Here is a 22612-nt window from a genome sequence, read left to right as displayed (position 1 = left end):
AGGCATTCACATTTTTGCGATTCAGCATAAAAAATGATTTAATCTTTGACTTTTAAAATGGTGCCAGTAATTGAAAGCCTACTTTCCTCCACCTTCAGCCCTCCTGTCAGTGTCAGCCACCATGTGGAAAAACCATGGATGCGTTCGGGGGGGAAGCAAAAACCATGGTGCAGTCAATCACCTTACATTTTTTCTCCATTCAGCTGAGCAGCTACTGTGCAGTGAAATAGTATTAGCAATGCTGTTTTCTTATTTATGAAAGTATCTCTATTTTTAAAATGAATCGTACCAGAATACTGAAAACATATTTTGAATACATACACGTCACACACACACACGTCAAGATTGACACCAACACACCTTCAGGCTTAACTTGCAAAAATACTAGGATGGTTATCAAAATTCAAACACATTCTCCAATCAAGGTCATTGGAATGACCAGGGCCAATTTCTGGTACTTCTCTAGTTTTGACAGGGCCAGTTTGTAAACGGATCACTCAATAATGAGGGGTAATGTGAAGTATTTTGATGTGGCCTGCAGGGTGTGTGTTACTGACTTACAAAATGACTGACTTACAAAACACTCTCTGTAGTGCCCTGAGATTAAAGGAGAAGACTTTCAAGATCAAAGAAAAAGCGTTCTCTTTTTCCTCTAGAAGTAAAGAGCTACTGTCCTCCCCTGCGTGGGACTGTAACTAGCTATGAAACACAAATGATAATAAAACACCTGAAATGTGTGTAGTGGTAAAAGAAAAAGCACAGATGAATTCAACGACAAAATGAAAACGTTTTTCTATTCTCTCATTCGCAGCTCTGAGTTAAATGAGTGAAGATAAAAGACTATTTATTCTCATTCACAGAGAACACACTGAAATACATTCTCCCCTCTCTTTCTGGGGCTGGATTAAATAAAATATGCAAATTCCAACGGCAACTCATTCCAAATATTTATCAAAGCATTCAGACATCCAACATTTAAATGTGAAAAAACATGACAGGAAGCATTCATATGCTTGGATCGGAACCTTCAAGCGAACAAGAACATTCTTCATAAAAGTTCCAAACTCATCTCAGCTCTGGTTGGCCCAGGCCCCCAGGCCCCCAGGCCCCCAGGCCCCCAGGCCCCCAGGCCCCCTCGTGTCATCAGCCATTCTCTCTGGCCTCTCAGTGCTTCTCATCTGAAAGACTCTCACACATTCAAGCATTCCTGGACTTCCATATGATCCAGTTCTGTATGATCTAAAGGAGTTAGATCATAGTCTAACGAACTCACTTAGAGCAAATTAAGGATCGGATAAGTCATGCATTATTGAAAGACTCTGACAGAGAAAGGGGTAAAGCAGGAAGTGAGGAGTTCTCTCATTTCAGAGTGTACAAGTGAGGACATACACAGCCACTGGGGCAGGAACCACTGTGGCTGCTCACTGACTGGTCCCACAGCCACCGCTCTCTATTTCAACAATCCAGGTGTGTTCCGATTGGTCAATGCGACTCTGAGCAGTCACTGGTTTTGGAGGACTTGTGCTTCCTCTTCTTCTTTCTTTTCTTCTTCTCCTTCTTTTTCTTGTCCTTCCTCTTCTTCCTCTTCTTGCTGTGCTCGTGGTCGCTGGTCGTTGAGGAAGAGGTGGAGCTGTCGGAGTCTGAGGTGGTGTCCTGCAGGAGCTGCCTGAGCTGCTCGATCCTTGAGAGGCAGAAAACATCAGTGAGCAGTGAACACACAAGTGCACACACAAAATCCCCAACATCAGAACAGGAACACAACCACACACATTAGTAACACAGTACAAATCAGGCTTTGTTCTGGTAAAATGTCCAGGAAGACTATAGAATCTGTAATTTCTATTAATTTACTAAGAAGGGTGGTTTGTAGCGATGGGGAGTGAAAGGAATAGTCAGCTAACAGCTGGCCAGTACATGTAGTACGGGCATAAGGGTGACTACAGGTGTCTACAGCTGGTGTTCAAGTAGGTCACATTTCAGGCAGCACAGCAACTCTGAAGCACACAAGACAAAGATCCAATATAAAAATATCAGAATACTGCCTGGGACATACAGCACTGTTCAATAATAAAATATGAATATCTCATCAAGAGAAAAAAAATTATCAAACAATTCCAAGACTGAAGCGTGAGCCACACACACTCTTTGATTGGACAGAAACGGACCACGGCGTATTCCAGCCGATTCGCTTTGTTCAGAGAAACAGAGAGTGCTAGAGACTGGAAAACACAAGCAACTTCAAAAGCAGTTCCCGTGCGATCCTCAAACTGCGTTAACTATTCATCAGTGGAACGTTGTTCTTTTTGAAAGTCGTCGTCCCCCTTCCCAAAGAACCGTGCAACAACCTCAGTGACTCTTGACTCTCCTGACTCTCTCTCACACAGAGGCTCCTCTGGCCCGTTCCACTGGTGTCACTTCACATTCGTCACACTCAAAATCACAAATTCCCATCAGATCATGGAGCAGAACTTTAGTCAACTCCAACTTGAAATACAATGTACTGTGGTAGGTAGTCGTTACTGGCTTCATCGATCCTATTCTTATTCTATCTGACATTCTAGAACGTCTTGGTAGCCTTCAGATTCAAATTCATTGTTGGGACAGTTTTAAAAAAAATCGGTCTTTGCTGTGTCAGATAACATTGCCCATTGTTGTCAATCTCTCTGTGCTTAAAGACACATTGATCTTCCACAAATGCACAAAAAAACCTAAAAAACATAACCTGACTGAAACATACCCTCACTATATACTTGGATTGTCAGAGACTCAAGAGTTGGGTTCTTTACTTACAGTTCCGACAGCTTGAATTGTTGTGTGCAAAACAAAGAAAGTGGTAACACCCTATGCTATAAATGGCATGCCTAAATTAATCCAGCGCAGACACGTTACAAAGGCACTGTTCTCTGAACGACCTCTATGCACCAAACTAGACTAGCCTCACTACCAACAGTGGAGACAACTACTCTGGCATCCTCATGTCAGAAGGTATTTAATGTAAACCTGCACAGAGAGCCAGCCAGCCAGCCAGCCAGCCAGCCAGCCAGCCAGCCAGCCAGCCACACTTTCCAGGTCATAGACATTGCACAGTCAGATTGCTGAAAAACTGGGAAACATTGAAGTTTGCATCAGAAATGTATGATCTAAATGTTTGATGGTCTGTTCAATCTTAAAACACGCATCTTGCGCGATACTGACCAATCTAATCCTGGTAACTGGCTTATCTCTTCAACAACAGTGAACTAAATCACACCTGCAATGCCCAAATGTCTGAGTATGTTCTGACATGGCCAGGTTTTATTTTGGTGATGAACCCGGACATTTACCTGTGAGTGTGATGATGGACTGTGAGAGATACTAGTATTAATGTATTCATTAATTAAGTAATGTAGATGTTACCTTGTTTCTTTTTCATTCCGCTTGTTTTCTCTGATCAGGTCATACATTGGGTCTTCATGTGCCTGTAAAGAACATACAGTTTACAACCATTGAAAACTGTCAACAAAAGGACAGAAAACACTGTAAATGCTTCAATGATAACAAGCATTACAAGACACAACCTCGTGCAGGTATTGCTACTTGCTTCAACTAAACACATTCTCATCCATTCAACTGTCTTCTGCTGTATCAGCACTTTTAAATCTGGTTGCATCACAATGGGACAAATGAAAATATGATACACTTGCACTTATGGTAATCATTGCAGTGGTATTGCACGTAGGCCTACAGTGAATCTGCTGCAGCAGGCACTATTACGCTCCCAGGTACTGTAACAGTAAAAAAAGGCACTGTGATGTTCAGATATGTTTACACTCTCTAACCCTCCTCCCCAAAGTGTGCTCTTGTTCATTCCCCTGGACGCCTGGTGATTTCAAAATAATTGGATTGATGTCAGCAGGGGCTCTGAAGAGTTTTCCAGCACGTCTTACACAAATTCATTCCTTTTCAATCCATATTGGGGAGTGCACAAGGGCACACCTCTGGAGAAGTGAAGGGAATCAGACGTCAGTCACTGTGTCTGGGAGAGGAGCATGCTGGCTGCAGCTAGAGACTCACCACTCTGAACTGCTCCAGTTTCTGGTTTCCTTTGATGAAGAAGGGACACTCTTTGTCCCCCGTCCGGTGACCATAGCGTTTGCATCTCCAACCTGCACAGAACAGAACATCCAACAACATCACAATCACTTTCTACCACTTGGTTAGTGACTGGTGCCAACATGTTCACCATTTGACAGATGAGTGACAGAAAATAGTAATAATAATTTGAAGCTTCAAGACAGAAAAAAACCCGACATTTTCTTCATCTATTTGTAACCCCAAGCTAACCCCAAGCTAACCCCAAGCTTCCACAGCACAAAGTTCTCCTGTTCTCTCACAAAATCTGATAGAAATGGTTTATACAAATGCTCTCTGTAACAAGAAACAAGACAACATATTAAAATATTTTCCTAAAGGATTATCTGGGACAAACAATGCCTTTGGATTCTACCGAGGAACAAATAAGACATTGTAGACAGCGTCCGTGTGCTTTGGGTCCCCTGCATAGCATAAAAATGAGTGGGACAGAGGAATTAATGAGGGAAATTATGAAACTGTTCTCTCAGTGACAACAGAACAGAAGTGAATCTCTCCACACTGTACCCTGAGCTCATTAAATATATGGGTCCATGAAGCCTAGCATCTCTTCATTCTCACTGGGAACTCAAGTGACACCCTCTGGACTAGGAGAGGTAATGAAAGAACATCAGGACATTTCAATGACGAGATAAGCCCCAATCAGTAATGAAGGCTATATTTCTCATAGGGTGGCTAATATTGTGATACAGTATACACATAAGAAGACATACAGCACAATCACAACATAGGCCTATTGGTTGTAATGTCTGTCTTACCCATCATTTGGGGACATATTACTATATCACCAGTATATTTTTGAACCACGCTGTAATGTCTACTCATACAGGCATGATGTGACCATGTATAGCACCAAAAACCAAATGGTGCTATAAGGGGACATGAGTTGACTTTCTGTGCTGAACAGGACTGCACTCACATACAATGATATATATATATATATTTTTTTTTTTTTTTTTTTTTTTTTTTTTTTACAATTTATTGGCAGCAGTTATAACATCTCCCTTGTACTCACACTGCATAACTTTCACCTCCTTCCCCAGGGGCATCCACAGCCCCTTGGTGGGCGCATGCGCCAGGAAGTCCCTGGCATCCTCATTTCCTGGTGCAGCAGGAATACAGTCCTCAGGTTTGTACGCATCCTCCTAAAAAACAGTCAGCCAAATGTGTACCTCAGGAGGACATAATGCAACACATTCAACCAGTTCCCATTGCAATGTCGCAGTGCACAGCCGGGAAACGCACCCCAAATAGGCTTAAGTTTGTTGCTGAACTTATCCGACAAACACACACCCACAGTGCATTTGGGAAGTATCCAGACCCCTTAACTTTTTCCACTTTGTTATGTTAGTCTTATTTTAAAATGGATTCAATTAATTAATTTCCTCATCAATCTACACACAATACCCCATAATGACAAAGCGAAAACAGGTTTTTAGAAATGTTTGCTTTAATTTATTAAAAATAAAAAACTGAAATATCACATTTACATAAGTATTCATAAGTATCCAAGCTTGGGGCGTCATACCCAAGAAGACTTGAGGCTGTAATCGCTGTCAATGGTGCGTCAACAAGGTACTGAGTAAAGGGTCTGAATACTTATGTAATCAGTTTTTTATTTCTAATAAATTAGCAGACATTTCTAAAAAAAACTGTTTTGGCTTTGTCCTTATGAGGTATTGGGTACAGATTGATGAGGGAATAAAAATAATTGAATCCATTTTAGAATAAGGCTGTAACATAACAAAATGTGGAAAAAACTGAATACTTTCCGAATGCACTGTATCCGAGACTGGTTTCTCAGCTATATGGTGCATAACCTACTTTACTTGATCTATTTTATGACTTAATACATCAGTGATGAATTGGCTGTCAGAGTGAGCTCAACAAAGATGTGCATGTACCTTAATGAGTCCAGGGGGAGGTTTTTCATAACTACATAAGGAAGAAGAAAGAAACAAGAGTCAATGTGATAAACTCGGAAACACTAATCTAGCTAGAGCTGTATTTCATCAACCTTGAGAGGAAGACATTTTTGGACAAGAAGACCATGTTATTTTGTTTACATATGGGGTATAGCAAGAAAAACAAATCCCCACATAATTCAAAAGGGGACACTGTTTAGCCAGCCCACATTGGCAACGCAGCACCCAGATAGACGACAACTCACTGCACTGCATATAGCCCCAATGGTTCCCGTCGTATCGTATGTACTGCACTTACTTTGGTCACTGAGAAAGTCTTTTTACAGATAACTTTCACCAGCTTTGGAGATATGTTGGTGATCCAGAGGGTCTTAAAAGTGATGGCGGTGGAAAGTCACAATCTGTTGCTGCTAGTAAAATCGGCTTTTTATGTTGGTAAAATGTATGTCGGAACGATAACTATGAGATCGCCAACTACTGGTCGCCAAAATAACGCACATTGAAAGATATTCGCTGGATAAAAACGTGAAAATTATTGACAGATTCATTGTTTTAGTTAGAAGTTGTTTGCATTGAGCAAGGGGAGGGAGAGAGGGAGACACTATTCTGAATTGTCATTGCAATTCCCATTGCAGTGAAAAGAGGCCATAGTCCTGCAAAGAATGCCTTTAAAGACCTTCCATTCTGATGTTGATACTATTTACACTTACAATAGGTTTCACTAGGGACCATTGGGACTGAAGTGCATCTCCTTTTTCATGTTTTAAGCTTGACACCTCAATTAAACTTCAAAATATGTAGGTTGACTCAACTTAAAGAACTTTCATTCAGATTTTGTATACTATTTAGACCTAAGCTTTTTTAAGTCGCATACATTAACATGGGTTTCAATAGGGACCATTGGCTTCCTATGATACATTCTGAAATCTCCTTCATATTTTAAGCTTGACACCTTAATTCATCTTTAAAATGTGGAGACTGACGGCACTTAAATAATTTCTACACATTCTTTTGATACGATTTAGACTTCTGAAATGTGTAAGCGTTTCAAGTTAGATGAATTTACATGGGCTCCTATGAAAAGCATACCGTTGCTATGGTCACACTCAACACGCTACTCGTCTTCATCTTTTAAGCTTGACGGTTCAATCCAACTCTTTTTGGGGCAAAACAAATGTCTGCTGTTATAAATGATTATGAAAGAAAAAAACATTATTTTTGAAAGATTGTGGCTTGTGTAATGTTTCCAGTATTGGAGTCTGGCCCCTGTTGGTGCACAACGTGTGCGAAATATGTTGGTATCTTTAGGGGTTAAGTTACCGTCAAATGTCACCATGATTATTGTAGACAAGTAACATATTTTCCCTGCTCAATAATGCTACGAAGGTTCGTGAAAAAGTCGAGGGAAACGGGATTACGACGGTAGCCGTATACCATCTATAACCACCACGGAACAGAGACGGGGTCACGACGGTAGCCGTATACCATCTATAACCACCACGGAACAGAGACGGGGTCACGACGGTAGCCGTATCCCATCTAAACCACCACGGAACAGAGACGGGGTCACGACGGTAGCCGTATACCACCTGCTCGCACTGCGGTGCTGCAGCACTCAGCCGGAGCTGACACGACATGAGCAAGCTAACTTAGCAATGCACGTATACTTCCCCTAAATCCCCAACGAGGGCAGCAACAATCATATTCATTATTCATACACAAGTTCAATGTCACCAACAAGCACGATTTCCACTTACAACGTCTCCACGTGCTTTAGTTTTTGCACTTGTTGGTTGAGTTTTTTCGCTTGTTTCTTGAGTTTCTCCACATCGTGTTTTGATTCCTTGTGGCGTTTGCGGTCTCCTCTGTCCTCATGTTCTTTCGATCGCTTTCTGTCCGACATTGCACTGACATCAGTAAACGCGAAGGAGCAAAAAGCTAATTAAACAACCGTTTGAATACAAACTTGATGCGTTTCTAGCTTTTTTTTTTAGGGAAGATACATCTTCCAGTGATATCATTTAACCACTCTTCTCCTGTATACTTCCTGTTTGCTTTATGCTCACCTTAAAATCCAGCGCCACCTGCAGGTCAACGCGACTCGAGACGAGTGCAGACAGACTGACCGACCGACCGACAGGCAGACAAGACCAGGCCTGCTGTGCGAATCAATCATGTTAGCAAGTAAAGCTGTTCTAACCAAGAGAGCGTTCCCCTTCCTACCATTTGGTACAGTAATTACCAATGCTCATTCGGCCATTTCAATCTCCACAGAAATATGACCTATTTTACATTTATCAAGGCTACAATTACTTTACTGTTGTAAAGCCCCCCTATACCATCAACACCCAGCAACAACAATTATATACTAAAAGGGTTTTTATTTCAGAAAAGCAAAGTATAGGAGAAATACAAAGGTGAGGTATTTCAGGATTTATATGCAATGATAAACCCACACATTACATGAATTACAAACAATCAAATAAACAACATTATTATTCAGTAAATGTTTACTAAAGTTTGTTGGGATAATTAGTCAGTACAAAGTACAGTCAAAAAATAAATTGTGAATATATACAGCTCCAAACTATGTACTTTCTCTTTAACTACAAGGTGAAAAGTGAATAATTTAACATGAACAGCATGTTGTGTTAATTAAATAACAAAACAATACTGAAGGAAAGTTTGTTTTGTTAAAAAATCTTGTCATCCCACCTTTCAGGCCAATCAGCCTATTCAATGTAAACAGTTGATTGCAGTTGATCACATTAGATCCTAAAATAATAATCACATAAACTTGTCTAGTACATGTGCACCAGTTTACAAAATCAAACATTCGCACTGGTAAAAAAAAAAAAAAAAAAGTGTCATAGTGATCATAAAATAGTGGTGCCACACAAACACTTGTAAAAAGCTACAGATCAGCCCTACATCCCCAAGGAGAAGGCCACAAAAATAAATCAAGAAAAATTATGTGGACAACCAAGAAAAAAAAGTCACATTATCTTGAAAAGAATGTATTATTCATATTTATCTCAAATGCGATTGTAAGAAAACAAAAATAACCCTCTCAAACTCTCATGAGCAGTTATTCTGCTTGCCTTCACAAACACCGTGGAAGAGAGGTGGGCTTTCTGTGGCATCCTGCCATCCGATATGGACAGTGGAATTTCTAAGGCGCCATTATGGGACCATTCCCAGTTTGGACAGCTCTATAGGGGGGGGGGAGGGGGCTTTGTGTGTTTGAAGAAAAAAAAGTACCCCTCTAATAAGCCCATCAGGAGACACTGTAGCACTCACTGACAGATGAACGCCCCCCTCCCCCAGGCTTGTTTTGACTTCCAGGAGAGCCATTCTAAGCAGGTGAGGCTAGAGAGCCTGGCATTGTGGTGGGCTGGCTGTGAAGCACTGTGTCACTCAGAGCGATGACAGGAAGTCTTTCAGGCCGCCCTTTTTGCTCTTCTGGCTGTCCTCCAGCATCAGCAACTTCCTGAGGCGAGAAAAGGCAGATTTCTTCACACTAGCAGGCTTGGAGGAGGGGGAACTGGTGGTCTCAGATATCGATCTGTGGAAGGGAGGGAGCACAAAATACAGACATGTAAGAATCAGGAAGTTTAGCCAACAATGATTACAATAGTCCTATCAATATCTCAAGGATCTTGTAAAATGCCGTAACTAGATCATCTAAGTACTAGGGAAAAAAACTATAAAAAAACTGAGAAATACATTCTCTCCAGAACAATAACCCTAACCCAAACCCTATTTAGATAGGTGGCGAAAGATGTGACATTGTGATGTCATTGTGTCATTCCTTTGATAAGGCCAAAAAGGGAAGTTATTCAGCTCTGATGATATATAACCCTAACCCTTTAGGCAACACAACTGGATGTGCCATTTACCTCGGCGTACTGCAGGGGGTCTTCTCTTTAGAGGCGGACTTTGGGATACCCATGTTGGCTCTGTTGGTGGACTTGGGGGTCTTGCATTTGCTTGCACTCCCAGGGGTGCTGTGGCTCCTGGAGAGTTGGGCCATCACATCCCTGTTCATCCCACAGTGCCTGGTTGTCTTACTGCACGTGTGGCAGGTGGCCATCTAGGATGGGGGAAGAAAAGAGTTAAGAGGACAGGCACATTAAACAAGACAAACTTGGGCCACATGGGCACATAAATCCGACAGTCAATAAAAGCGGTGTTATTGTCTGATCTTCCATCCTTCCTCGTATCTCTTTGCTGAAAGCCCAGATCCAGACTATTCTATTTCTGTTCTTTTAAACCCCCCCCATCAGTCAATAAAAACTGGATTACAATCATGATGAAGGGGTCATCGTCTGCCCCAGTCTGTACCATCAACCACGTTGACAAAATGGCCCCTGGGACCTGAGAGAACAGGGCCAGCTGTGCCAGAGGGCTAAAATAAGACCCTGGGAGACGCAGGCAGACCAAGGCCTCAGTCAAGACTGTCCCTCCCATCCCTTCTTCTAACAGCAGAGAAACACTTCAAGACAAACCTCGGGAGGCAAATCTCTCAGTGATCTTTACTTGTGTATATGTAGGCAAATAAGAATGCTATGAAGCATGCATGCAAATGCATCATGTTATGATGGCACAGTACACCTTCTTCTGCAAGCAAATTGGACTCAGTCATCGTTCCTAGGATTCAGGACAACTATTGGCATCCAAAGCCTCAAAGTAAACAGCGCACACGGCGCTTTGTGAGCTGACTATAAACAACACACCACGGGCTTGTGTCACACGGTCCACTGAAACTTTACATGCCTCATTAAAGAAGATAGATGGATAGATAAACATCTATTACCAATCAGCAAGTGCTTCCATGAGCACATCACAAGTCTTACATATGGCATGACCTGCTATGACGAAATCAACGCCACCCCCAAAGCAGGACAACACAAAACAACCCATATAGAACATCCCTATGACTAGTACTAGTAGCAATCAAATATCTTCTTATAACATTGCCTTATGGAAAGTGGCATCCATAGCTTGCCCCGAAACATCAACTAGGCCTGTCGACAGTGCTGATGTTGTGGTAACTCACCGAGATGAAGGTTGCCATGTTGCCAGGAGTCTAACAGGTGGCAGTCCGAGAGTTGAGTTTCACTGAACCAGATTGACCTGGCGGAGCAGAGCTGTCCCTGTGTGTGTGTGTGCTAGTGAGAGTGAGAATGTTCACTAAAGCACCCTGCATGCCAAGCCTTATAAAAGACCACCTGACAGCTGCCCCACCCATCAGACCCAGAGGGCGGAGCCTGTAGATGACTCATCACTGGCCTGTCATTGGTGCCACACCCCAGCCCACAGATCTAATCCATACACACAGCCACACAACTCTGGATTAAGTACTAGGAAAAAAACTGAGAAATACATTCTCTCCAGAACAATAACCCTAACCCAAACCCTATTTAGATAGGTGGCGAAAGATGTGACATTGTGATGTCAATGTGTCATTCCTTTGATAAGGCCATAAAGGGAAGTTATTCAGCTCTGATGATATGCCCTTTAGGCAACACAATTGGATGTGCCATTTCTCTATTTTCCGGCAGATAACTCCAACCACAACATACATAATATACAACATGGCAGGGAGCCCAAGGCTCATCAAACCCCCCTGTTGGAAGGCTACATGCAGAACGGCCGCGTGGATGGAGGCTGGGGGCGGTGGGTGGGACGACCACACAAAACTTACCGTCATAGCCAGCGCAATGTCAACTGTTGAATGCTACAGAGGAGCATTAGCTGGCTGCCTGTAGCCTCTGCCCCTTTGAACATGCAGTGATGTTTTTGCATACGTCGCCTGACAGACTGCTGCAGCGTTGACTGAGAGCGCCCTACCAGCACCAACATGACGCTCAGATCGTATGGTTGGAACGCTCCTACGAACATCATTGAAAGAGAAGTTTCTAAGCATTCTGGTCAACTCATTTAGTGGCAAGGGTGAATAAAGTCGCCCAAATTGTCAACATTCTAGAGTGCCACGGGTGACTTTATTCACCAAAAATGCATAAATGACGATGCTTTATTTGGTAGCCAAAGTATCATAAGTATTGTTGCTAGGTAAACACCACATAAAACACTTGGCACTCTAGGTGGTGAGTGTTCTAGAATTCTTTGGCAGTTGGTGAGTTAAAGTATTGTGAGTATTTGTGTATCAAAACACAAAGAGGGCGCCATGTTGTCCTCTTGGTGTAGGGGGATGGAAGTACAAAAAAATAATTCTTCAGGTTTCTAATCATAACATAAAAACTTCACTACATTAATATCCGCTATGCATTAAAAAACACAAAAGAAAAAAGACCCTGACAATGATTATGTATAAACACACCAGTCCCATGGAGACGAGATGTTAACAAGGATGACCAACTTTATGTCAGCTTCAAAACAGACCATCTATGGACAGACACTGCAGTCCAGAGATGGGATCATACCCAGATGTAGTGAGAGGCCTCATTAAAAGCCTCCCAATAAAAAGATAGACCCATCAACTCAAAATAGCCAACGCTGTATGTTTTTATTCATGTGTATCGGCAATTAACCCACAAGCTCAGAGGAGTGCTCACGAGTGTAGCAGTCACTCTCCTTAAAAAACATATTTTTTTCAAACAATAGGCTAAAAATGTTTTATCCTGTGCAGCAAAGAGATTGTAAACCCTTCATGTTACACACGCTGAGCCAACACCAATAAGAACAAGGTGTAAACATGAGTGAATAATGTTCACAGCCTTCCTATTGTTTTCCAGCATTGAAAAAAACAACACGGTCCTTATTCTTATAACCGTCTGGCTCCTCCTACCTCTGTGCCCTTAGGATCAGAATCAGCTTACCCTCTTGAATTCCTAAACTTAACCCCTGAGAGGAGACACGCAGGACTGGCCTAGTATCAGTGACAAGGGGAACCAGAGTCACCTCTGGCGGCCTGGCTAACATCAGCTGGCATTGCTTCTCTAGTGTGTGAGTGCCTAAGAAAAGCTGTTTTGCCCAGTGATGAGGGCTCAGTATCGCTGGGCTCTGACGACAGAGAGAGTGAGCAGGCTCTTCTCCTCCTCTGCTTCATGGCCTAACACCGCCGTAAATCCCTGCAAGAATAAACACAAAAACCCTCCAGCACATCAGAAAAAGCCATCGATAGCACATTCGTCAAACAGCGACGGGAATAAATGACGCCTGAAATGAAGAACTTATTGACCCTAATCCTGTGGCAAGCATCGCCTGCTATCGAATACCAACGTGAGCTGCTGCCTAAGGAGCCTGCTTTCGTCAGCTCCTTCAAACCTGTTGATTCTGGAATGGATACAGGCATAGAGTAGGCTAGCATATGGAAAGGATACTGTGGTCAATACGTCTTGCAGTTTGACAGGGCTTAGGTTAACTAGCTTCCTACAGTATGTGTAGTCACAGACAGAGACCTTCGAGGGTATATATTCCTCAGCAGACCTGAGAAATTCTTGACCACCTGACCTGTCATTATCAACATTTCATGCCTCCAGACCCACAGTTAGCAACAGATTTTCACACTTTATAACGTAACTTTGCTTATATGATTGAAATCCTCCTATGAACATTGTTAAAATAGATAATATGAGATTTATATGAATCCTGGTTAGGTATTGTGAGTATTATGAGTCTGCAACTTGTGTATCAACCGAAGTTTGATAGTGCGCTACGTTGTCCTTTTGGTGGTGGGGGATGGAACTACAAGAGAACAAGTCAAGAATTCCTCAGGTCCAGCTACCTGCAGCGTACCGAGCTGTGATGTCACTTCTGGGCCCACACAAATGTTGCACATTAATTTTGTCTGCATTTTTTTCAAGGAATTATTATAAGGTTCAGTGTTCAAGGAATGCTTACAGGATTTTCCCAGATTGTTTTTCTAGCCAGTATGTTCAAAATGTCAAAAATGCTTTAAAGGAGAAATTTAACCACTCTCAAATTCATAGAAGGAGCTTTGGATGCAAGGATGCAATGGACCATCCATGAGATCAAAATTATAGTTTTAACCATGTAACCATTTTAACCATTTTAACCACGTTTTGAAGCTATACAGTATTTGTTTACAATTACATTGTTTACAAACAATGAAGTAAAACAATCCTACATGTTGGGTTCTCATGTCAGTTGAAAGCTCAGGAGGCATTTCTAAGTTATATTCTTCAAGAATCAAATATGCATCATGCATTTAAAAGACCCAAAATGTATGTACCAAGACCAGATTGCCCCCTTAAGACTATCGGCTTTCGATCTGTAGCACTTTGTAAAGTAAGGTTGGGACAAAATATGATATCCGGTATTGGTGATAATTGCCAAAATTGGAATGGAAAAGTTCAAAATGAATAGTCATAAAACTGCAGGCCTTCACACAAGCTTATTCAGCCATTTCATTAGATGTGCATTATGAATGCAGGTCAGCATCTATCTTCCATCCCAATTAGATTTGCAGCTTCAGGTTATAGTAACTAAACCCCCCCCCCCCCGGATTTCGTTGCGGCTCATGCAGTCCTCATGCCCATCTGTTCAGCAGCAGCACAGGCAGACCCCAGAGACCGACAGACAGATAGACACGTCAACCTTGGACTTCTGCATATATCTTCTGCTAGTCCGTGGTTTACAGTCATGCCTGGAATGTGAACAGCACCTGCGATGTGCTTTTCATCACACATGCAGAAAAAGGCACCGTTGGTATTTGCTATGCTAACCGGGGTCATAAAACAGGTCTCGGTGGTCGATTCTTATTCAGTTCCTATGATGTCCGTGTCATTGCATTATTCATAACCTCATTTCATTTTGTCTTGACACAAAGTGAAATCAAAAGGATAGAAAAACAGTCACAGACATTCCTTTGGGGGGGGGGGGGGGACCATGCATGTGGTACACCTCTGGCTGGGGAGGAATCGTGAGCACACCTCTGTCTGGTTGGGGAGGAACCGTGAGCACACATCTGTCTGGCTGGGGAGGAACCGTGAGCACGATCAGTCACAAAGCACAGTGATAACTGGTCCCTACAGGTGCTCTCACACTTCTGACGCGTGCATACAGAATTAACTCTCACATTTGCATACACAATAGCCTAAAGTAAAAAAAAAAAAGACACACACATATCAATATTGCAGATGGACTCTTTGTCTTCTATTAATAGGCTGTGCTCCATTAACACCACCTTCATCCACTCTCCCTCTCCCCCTCCCTGTGTTGGCCCAGGCCAGGCCAGGCCAGGCCAGGCTGGTTGGTGTGACCTTGGTCCTGGGGCTGTAGTGGCCACCGCTGCCCTTGACTGACTAAGCGGTGGCGCGCTGGGGGAGATTCAGAGCACATCCATACACTAGAGCCCCGAGCATGGAGAGAACGGATCGATACAGGGCCTGAACAGTGTGCACACACACACACAATCACACTGAGATGGGTTTGAGGCCACGGACAGATGCACACAGGGGACACAGACCAGCTTTAACTGAATTGGAACATGAGTGTGTTTTTCTGTGTCATGTTAGGCCACAAAGCATATGGTGAAACGGCCACAGGATTGAGAGTGTAGAATCTGATATTGCATTACTACTCAACGGCCACAACAGCGTGCCTACCTGTGATGCAGTGGAAACAGGGAAGAGCGGATGCTGCATAACCACTTGATATCATTCCATAGAGGGGATATCACATGAGTTTATCCAGCCAAAAACCTAGCATAATGAGTACAGAAATAACCCTGATTCAAGCTTTGAGACTGTGTGTGTGCGTGTGTATGTGCGTGCATGCATGCGTGCGTGCGTATGTTTATGTGCATGTCTGCGTGCCTGTGCATGTTTATGTGCATGTCTGCGAGTATGTTTGGATGTGCATGCGTGTTGTCTTCTCTCCGTGGTCCCCTGCATGTGACTCAGCGGGCAGGTTGGAGCACGGCTGCGGTGAGGAGAAGCTTAAATTAAGTCACTAAATCCCAGCGACTAAAGCGTTTCCGTCTGAGGTGAACGGGCTTCCCTTTATAATGGGCGCCTGCATGAAGCCCGAGGGCCACTGCCTTCCCCCTCCCATCTCTCCTGTCATCTTGCCGCTTCGCGACCCACTCCTGCTGTCAAACCCTCCGCGTTCCTTCTCTAGGCCCAGGTGGCAGGAGAACACCGGCAACACATCGTTCCCTCTCACCTCCTGTCAGATCCTAGAGGCAGATGTTCACGATTAAAAGCACAAGGCGGGAATAGGATGGGAGGAGGAGGAGGAGGAGGAGGGGGAGGGGGGACAGGGAATCCAAGGCAAGGTCTTTAGCTACCTCTCTCACTGGGCTTTCAAATCCATTTCCATCTCTCTCAGCAGAACCCTATAGCCCCAATTCCATTGCATGCATACTGTAAATACACCTGATGTAAAAATACCCCAGAGGCCACCCATCAGACAGGGGACGCTATGGGGGGATACATTACCCCCCTCCTCTGGGAACAGTGATACACACACTGCATAATCAAGGGCCTTTACACTCAGGCAGGGAAATAAATTCACAAGTAAATACATACAAACACCTCCTTAAACTAGGCTATGTAACCTTTAACCGGGGGGGGGTTTGTTTGTCTAGGCTAGTCTATGGGACTGCTACTTGTTATGTTACAAAGCATGAAAACGCAATACAAACCATTATTAACTTGGATTGTGCGTCACATTTCAAAGCATTGATACACACTATTAAGTTTGCTCAGCTGTGGGTGAGCGCCTGTTTCATTTCAGGGGAAACGTGACTGGCTCATCTGACTGGATTACTGGACAATCTTGTGCTAGTTTTTGTGTACATTCTTAAACTAAATAAATGCCACACGTTCAACAACACAACTCCTTTGCTAGTCATGCCGTTTAGACATTTGCCGGAGAAAAACGTGAAAATGATTGACAGCTAGGACTGGGGATGATAGTGATAACTAGGTCAGCTATGAGTTCCTGACAGAGACAGGATTTGTCTCACCAGGGCCGAGGAGGAGCTCCTGAACCTCCGGAGGATGTCCCTCTGCGCCAGGCTGAGCCGCTTGCCCCTGGCTTCCCGCTGCAGCACTTTCTGCACCCGCGTCGATGCCCGCCGCTTGGGCCGCAACCGCAGACGGTGGTTGTCAGGGCAACGCCACTGGAAGCAGAAGGGGCAGTGTGCTCCTTTAACGATGGTCTCGAGCCTACCTGGAGCTGGGAGAGGAGAGGGGAGGGGAGGGGAGGGGAGGCAAGGGGAAAATAAGGAAGGAGAGGAGACAGTGAGAACATCATGTTATTCTGAAGATAGAACACATTTTCATAAGGGGGGTAAAGCTTAACAGCTTTTCTTTTTTAAAATATGTTTAAGGCATTTCTGCTTTATTGGGATAGAGACAGTAGAGATTGAAGGAAGGATGGGAGAGAGAGAGAGGAGGGATGGCATGCAAGACGTGTCAGAATGCAAGAAGGTGTCGGAATCAAACCAGGAACCTTGCGATTATGTGGTATGCGCATTAGTGTGCTACACCACTAAGCGCCCCAAGCTTAGCAGCTTTTCTGATCAGAACCTCCCTCTCCCTCTCTCTGTGTTGTGGCTCCGTCTTGTACAGGAGATCAGCGTGTGGTGTATCAAGTGATCGTCAACAGAGAGTCTGATGAGGACAGCTGCCCACCTCAGTAAGATTACCAGGGATTATTGTGCCTTATCTGTGTGACAACTCCTACCCTCCTGTCTCACCACTGCTCTGTGAGGGCAATTGTATACTGTGATAAACAGTGTGTGTGCTGAATATACAAGGGTAAATGTAAAATAAATAACAGAAATGGAAACAGAAAAACTAACTACAATGTTAAGTCATACACTATTTAAACCTGTATAACTCACCTTTTATCCTCTGATGCCTTCGCCTAAGACACAAAAACACAGGAGAAAAACGTTTGGTTATAAGAGCTTTTTTTTATTGGAAACGATCCTTCAATTTTAGGATGATCATTTCCCAGCATGAAGAAGCCTATACACTCTGTTGTGGACATTTTTGTAGTGTGAGAAGAAAGAGATCAACAACAATATCCGATCCTGAGAAAATTCCTAAACTTCCAAATGGCCCATTTCTGCCTCAGAAGTGACCCCTTGGGTCTCTACCCAGCAGTCATTAAAGAGACATCCCGCTCTTCTGATGAGCAAGCCCTGGGAGATGAGATACCGTAACATTGACAGCCTCTTAAAGAATTCCTTTATGTCCTCTCCAAAAGAAAAGAGAACTGATGTTTTTCTTTCACTTCTCTTTAAGGGATATTAAGGGATTCCAAAAGAGGCTTTCAATATTTAATTGCAAAAGCATTTCCACACTGCATCTGAATGAGTGGCCCTTTTTGAATATCAAATGAGTTTAAGCAAACAAAACACACTCAATCCTGAACATAAGCAGTAGGTAGGCGATTGTTTATGTTCAGGATTGAGTGTGTTTTGTTCCTCAGTCCAACTTAAAACAGAATTAACTGTAAAAAAACAAGGAAAACCAAAGCCCTGCTATGTTACCCTTCTGTTGTGGTAAACTTTTGTAGAGAATGTCCTATGTTTGGCAGGAAAAAAAGGCAAATGAGGATTGATACAAATAGGGCACAGCTACAAGAGTTTTTAATGGCTTCATCTCCCCATAGTCTTTTCTTTTATGTCTTCCTCTGGAGGGGTGTTTGGACAAACACTTTACTAAGCCTCTCCAAAGTCACACTAAAATTAGCCATGCTATGCTAAAATGGACCCATGATATTTTCTGTCAGGGCATCAACATGGCACGTGCAGCCAGGAAGGAGAGACGAGATGGGGGGGGGGCGGGGGCCTCTGGGCTTTAATCTAGCACCGACCCTGCTGGCACTGCAGCTTTTGTGGCGACAGCGGTTTGCCCCCACAGCCAATTCCTGCATGCCAGAAGGCTTGTGGCGGACGCACGAATGGCGAAGAGCAGAGGCTTTGTTGCTGGCCTCAGATCAGAGATCGTACAGTCTGACTTACGGTCCGGTGATCTCCTTAATCTACTGTTACTACTGGCTCGATTAAGGCTCTGATATGGGTGCGTGGGGACAAAACATACATCTAGGTAATTAGAGTGCAGAGATATCAGAGATAAGAGTGCTGGAAGAGAAAGACCCAGTCTCCCGAGATAGAAGGATGTGTTTCATCTAACATCGGCCCTACTGATTCCCCAAACGCTTCTAGAAATGTCGGCTAAACACAATAGTTAGCACATACTAGGAGATTCAAAGCGATCTTCTTAAAAATCCATGATATCACCTGCTTAAAAACATCATACAATGGGCCTACATTAAAGCAGACTTTATAACATTTTAATACTGATTGCTCCTTCAATTTTAGCATGATCATTTCCCAGCATGAAGACGCCTACACACTCAGTTGTGGACATTTTTGTAGTGTGAGAAGAAAGAGATCAACAGCAAACAAAAGTGCTTCGTTTTCATCACGATTGTAATCTCCGATCCTGAGAAAATTCCTAAACTTCCAAAATGGCCCATTTCTGCCTCAGAAGTGACCCCTTGGGTCTCCACCCAGCAGGCATTAAAGAGACATCCCGCTCTTCTGATGAGCAAGCCCCGGGAGATGAGATACCGTAAGGGCTCTCCACCGCTCTAATCAAATTAAAATACTTCTCATGCTTCTCTCCTTTTAATAGCACACTTCAGAGCTGAGATAAACATCGGGACCGCTCTGTGGGTGAGATGTTATCAACGAGGCAGTTGAAGCTGGAGCAGGTCCTCCTCTGTGGACACCCGATACCATCACAGAGCAGATAGCCTGGAGAGAGGAACGTCCTGTGTACTACAAAACCCCCAGTAATAGCTCAGGGACTCAGACACAACAGCCTGGCTGTGCTGACAGGGGAGAGTGAGAGGTGTGGCAGAGGCCTGCCCCCTCCATACCCCGGTGGCCCTACAGATGGCAGGGTGAGTGCCTGGAGGGGACGCAGCCCAGTAGGCCAGCAGGCCAGCAGCTGCCCCCTGTCTGGGGCTCACGTTTGGGACAGGGGACACTGACCGAGGGAGGGCTCTGAGCCGACTGATGGTGGGAGAGGGAGGCGGAAGGGGTAACAGAGACGGAAGGTGGAGGCAGCACTGACCACTGAATGGGAAGAGAAATGGGGGAGAGGGGAAAAGGGATGAGGGAAGGGGGAGGCGGCAGACAGGCAACATTTTGACCATGGAGAGGGGTAGAGACAGGCTGGTGAGAGTGGGACACAGAGAGGGGGGAGATGAGATGGGGGGGGGGGGGGGGCGAGGGTGGGGGACACACAGTGCCGTGGGTCTCTGATAATCCAATGAAGTACTTGTGTCAGCTGGGGCTCAGTCCGTCATAGCCCACATACCTTCCTTAAAGAGCTGACAGGAAACCACACTCGCTGGCACTGTGAGTAAGACCACAGTCACCCCACAACCACACACGCAGGGCTCTGACCGAGGGAGAAGATAGTCAGACAAGGCAACAAGACCCCCAAAAATGTAGGGTAGAACATATGAGTAATGACAAAACCACTCAAAACAAACAACCATATGACGCATTGGCAAAAACCATAAGTGGAAATAAACAGCACGAGCAACTCCCAAAGTATGCAGGACGGCTGTTGATAAATGGGCCTAATGCTCACCAGCCACTTCATCTACAGTGCATGCCATCAATTTGCTTTGTCAAAGTCAGCTTATTGTTTTCATTTAATATCATGCAACCAAACTGATAGAGGACTAATATGACTTACGACTTTCGCTCTGGTTTTTGTTGATACAATGTAGAAAAAAAAGTACTGAAATCAGTCAGTCTGTCCTTTGGGGTGGAATTCTTCTTGGACGGCTGAAAATGTGATCTTACTAGCCTATTTCTTTAACCTACATAGGCTAACTCTAGGCATCAGGCATGGATAGCTGCAATATCAGTCAGATTAGTCCAACACTTCACCTATAATCAGCGCTGTACACAAAGAGTCGAGAATCTGGAGAAAATCTTAAGAGCTAAAAGAAGCTAGCTTGAATACATCCGTTTACTTATCCTGACCGGGGATGAATAAACTGATTATTTCCTAATAAAACCTTATTTTCATTTCCATCTTAAATTCTCACCACACATTTTCTGGCTCATGCGGGTGAGAGTAAAAATAGGCCAGAGGATTTGGGAGCTCTGGCTGACGCCCAACGCAAACACCAGACACACAAGCGTGCACGTGTCACACACACACACACACACACACACCTAGAGAAATTACTTTTGGCTTTAAGACTAAAATGTATAATGCAGTCACCATTGTGAGAAATAAAAAGCCAGCTGACTGGGTGAAAAGAATGGTTTGGCTAAAGAGTCAAAAATGGCAGAGCTTTAAAGGATAAAGAAATGAAGAAATAAGCCTAGAAGGCCTATTTGAAAATCTTTAATTTGCAATAATGTGTACATGATACAGTAACATGGTCTATCACTCAAGCATTGAAAGAGAGCCTCCTCAAAGCTCATACACCCCTGAGACATGAACACAGCTTCAATATCCCTAAAAACCTTCCAGAATGAATCATGGAAATCACATCACAGGGTGAGCCATACAACCGTATAATCATGGTTGGCATACCAACATGTTGGAACTGTATTGACAGATAGTGGCATCCTAAAGGAGCAGGGCTCCCGTAATAGCTTAATGCTCTGGGGCTTGCTGTTCACAGCTTTGATTTGTCAAGGGGTACGCCACAGGATAGCAGACATCCACTGCCAGGCACTGGCACCAATTGGCACTCTCACCACCTGGGTCTCAGCTCATAGTCTGCCATGGGAATTCATGCAAAGAGGCAGGACAATTCAAACATGTAGCCTGATAGACAAAGTGGACATCATCAAGAACAACAGCCTGTGCAATCATTGACATTGAGCGAACAAGCTGTGCGTTTGTGCGTGAGAGAGAGAGAGAGATTTTCATTGGGCAAGCTCTGCCACCTAGCGTTGCTAGAGGGTTATTACATTAAAAATAATTTGCATGCGAGCGAAATACATAGATAAAAGTGACGAGATGTAGTCATTGCAACTACATAAAATAACTTACATGAGAAATCGCGATTGCTCTGGACAACTGTCTTGATACAACAGCGAAGCTTCCATGAGAAACTTGAGACGTGTGTCTTTGGTTTCCTCACACATATTTCACACACGGTGATCCGCGTGTTACAGTCACTTCCTGATTTAAACGTCCTTTAAAACGTATTAGAAGGGAAATAAGAGGACTACGAAAATTAACGTACAATGTTAACAATATGCAAAAGCAATAAATGTACTATAACTGTGATCGTTATCTATTGCTATCGTTATTTTGCATGAAATGCATTTCCTTCCTAACTTACTAGCCCCACAATGCGTCACGCAAAACCAAAGCATCATGGGTAATCGAGGAAATGTGCACCGGACTGTAGTTCGATTTTATTATAGGCCTATAATATAATATGCACTATGTCACGCACTGTAACTCGAAATAAATATCTGATGTGTCTTTAAAGGGAAAATTGGAATTCTTACTTTCCCCCCAGGTTAATCGAAATGATTATGTCCCATAAGACAAGCCTAC

At 43.6% G+C, this 22612-nt stretch overlaps 2 protein-coding genes across 2 annotated transcripts; both read right to left on the bottom strand.

The window, feature by feature from the left end:
- Positions 1 to 1134: 1134 nt before the first annotated feature.
- rp9 (RP9 pre-mRNA splicing factor) lies at positions 1135 to 8080 on the bottom strand. The gene is made up of 6 exons (XM_083680231.1): positions 7814 to 8080; positions 6036 to 6066; positions 5147 to 5276; positions 4054 to 4145; positions 3397 to 3458; positions 1135 to 1681 (listed from the first exon to the last, which is right to left on the bottom strand). The coding sequence occupies exons 1-6, from the start codon at positions 7957 to 7959 to the stop codon at positions 1483 to 1485; spliced, it is 660 nt and encodes a 219-aa protein (XP_083536357.1). The 5' UTR covers positions 7960 to 8080; the 3' UTR covers positions 1135 to 1482.
- Positions 8081 to 8438: 358 nt separating this feature from the next.
- rmp24 (ribonuclease MRP subunit p24) lies at positions 8439 to 22383 on the bottom strand. Its single transcript, XM_083680208.1, has 5 exons — positions 22097 to 22383; positions 17896 to 17918; positions 17014 to 17225; positions 9956 to 10149; positions 8439 to 9621 (listed from the first exon to the last, which is right to left on the bottom strand). The coding sequence occupies exons 1-5, from the start codon at positions 22189 to 22191 to the stop codon at positions 9474 to 9476; spliced, it is 672 nt and encodes a 223-aa protein (XP_083536334.1). The 5' UTR covers positions 22192 to 22383; the 3' UTR covers positions 8439 to 9473.
- Between the last annotated feature and the right edge of the window lie 229 nt (positions 22384 to 22612).

This window comes from Argentina silus (assembly GCF_951799395.1).
Source record: "Argentina silus genome assembly, chromosome: 11".
In the NCBI taxonomy this organism is placed as follows: domain Eukaryota; kingdom Metazoa; phylum Chordata; class Actinopteri; order Argentiniformes; family Argentinidae; genus Argentina; species Argentina silus.
Note: the sequence above shows the minus strand (reverse complement) of the source record. Positions and strands in the feature narration are given on the sequence as shown.